The 1592-nt window shown below is 33.7% G+C and overlaps 1 pseudogene across 1 annotated transcript in view; it reads left to right on the top strand.

The window, feature by feature from the left end:
- The window catches only part of TEOVI_000841300:pseudogene, a 1265-nt pseudogene extending 1081 nt beyond the window's left edge, over window positions 1-184 (top strand). The window contains 2 exon segments of the mRNA in view: window positions 1-5; window positions 8-184. The exon segment at window positions 1-5 is cut by the window's left edge and continues 1081 nt beyond it. Coding sequence covers window positions 1-5; window positions 8-184 — 182 coding nt within the window.
- Window positions 185-1592: the final 1408 nt, after the last annotated feature.

Genomic DNA, 1592 nt, shown 5'->3' with positions numbered 1-1592 from the left:
TGCTGGTTCCATTACTGGTGGCTCACTTGGTTATATTTTCCCTTCGCTACTTCTTATGTACTCGGGTGGCTTCACATGGCAACGCGTTGGGCCTTTTCATTATCTCGTAGCGTACGGGTTGTTAATTTCAGGTGTTGTCGGCGTTGTTTTTGGTACCGGTGCCACCATTTGGGGCACAATTGTTGGCTAAAACTGAGCAAAGTAAAGTAAAAAATAAAGTAATATGAGAGATCATATAGCTCTCGGTATTTTAATTGTTGTTGTTGTTGTTGTTTTCCCCCCTTTTCTTTTCTGATTGTAATTTTTCATCTTTGACTTCCTTTTTTTTTTTTGAGTGCAATTAAGTCGAGGCAACAGTTAAAAAACAAAACAAAACGAAAAGAAGAAATGATATGCCCGTCTATTACTAAAGAAAAACAAACTAACTAAAACTTATTAAGCACAAATGAATTAACAGGAGGAGGAGGAGGAAGAAGAGATGTTGAACGACATCAGGTTGTAATGGTTGTTTCGATCCGATGCACTTTAAAGCAAGAAAAATTTCCCCTTTTTTTAAAAAAAAAAGAAAAAAGAAACAACAATATTCTCAAAGATCAGAAGAGAGAAAAATTAAAAAAGAAGAAGCAAAAACAACAACAACAACAACAACAGCAACAACGAAGTGGTGAATAGAAGAAAGAAAGAAAGAAAAAAAAACTAAAACGTCTAATTATTTATTTTATTGTGAGGCATATCGACTCTATGAAATGAAAAAATTGTTTTTCACTGTCAAAGGAATTACAAGAAAAAGAAGTAGAAGACAAGCAAAACGGTTTTTAGAACGCATTCGACACTAGGGAAAAAGGCAAAATTAGGAAAAGTTTGGTTATTAAACTTTTTTTTTTCAGTAATAAAATACAATATAATTCTATCTTATTTTTTTGTTTCAATTTTTGTTTTCCTTAACCTCATTTAGCAAGTAGTTGCAGCTACCAGTGCAAATAATGCAATTTCTTTTTTTTCTTTTTCTCTTTCTCTTTTTGTATGTGCGTGTTCTTTCCTTCTTTTTTTTTCGTTTTAATTTTTTTTTTTTACTATTTCCCCACTGCGTCACGGTATTTGCCCCGCATGAGTTCCTCTTAAACACGCCTTTATTATTCATGTGAGTGCAGGAAATATAAAAAGAGGAGGAAAAGAAAAAAAAAAGAGGAGGATTTGGGGATGAGGGCGGCAGGACTTTAACGATATTAATATATTTATTTATGTGTCACAATTCCCTCGGCACTTCAGTACTTTCAATGCAAACAATTGTGATGACTCCACACGCATTTGTGAATAATTACTCTCCATCCTCGAACATGCGGTGCTTCATGTTGCTAAACAGAAGCCACCAAATAATTTAAAAAAAAAGTAAAGAGTAAAAAAGGGGGAAAAAGAAACATTATTTATTTTTCAGAGTTCTCTTTTTTATTTTTCTTCTTCTTTTTAAAGCCATCATTTCACGCTGTTAAAAAGGTAAAAAAAAAATATGCACATGGCGGTCAAAGTACGCATTCCTCCAAGACTCAAAATGGGTGAAAGGTTAGCTTGAAACTGTGAGCTGCAGCTTCCAC

The sequence above is a fragment of the Trypanosoma equiperdum genome (assembly GCF_001457755.1).
Source record: "Trypanosoma equiperdum strain OVI genome assembly, contig: ctg_1573, whole genome shotgun sequence".
Taxonomy (NCBI): domain Eukaryota; phylum Euglenozoa; class Kinetoplastea; order Trypanosomatida; family Trypanosomatidae; genus Trypanosoma; species Trypanosoma equiperdum.
The sequence above is the reverse complement of the archived record's forward strand: the minus strand, read 5'-3'. Positions and strand labels throughout refer to the sequence as shown.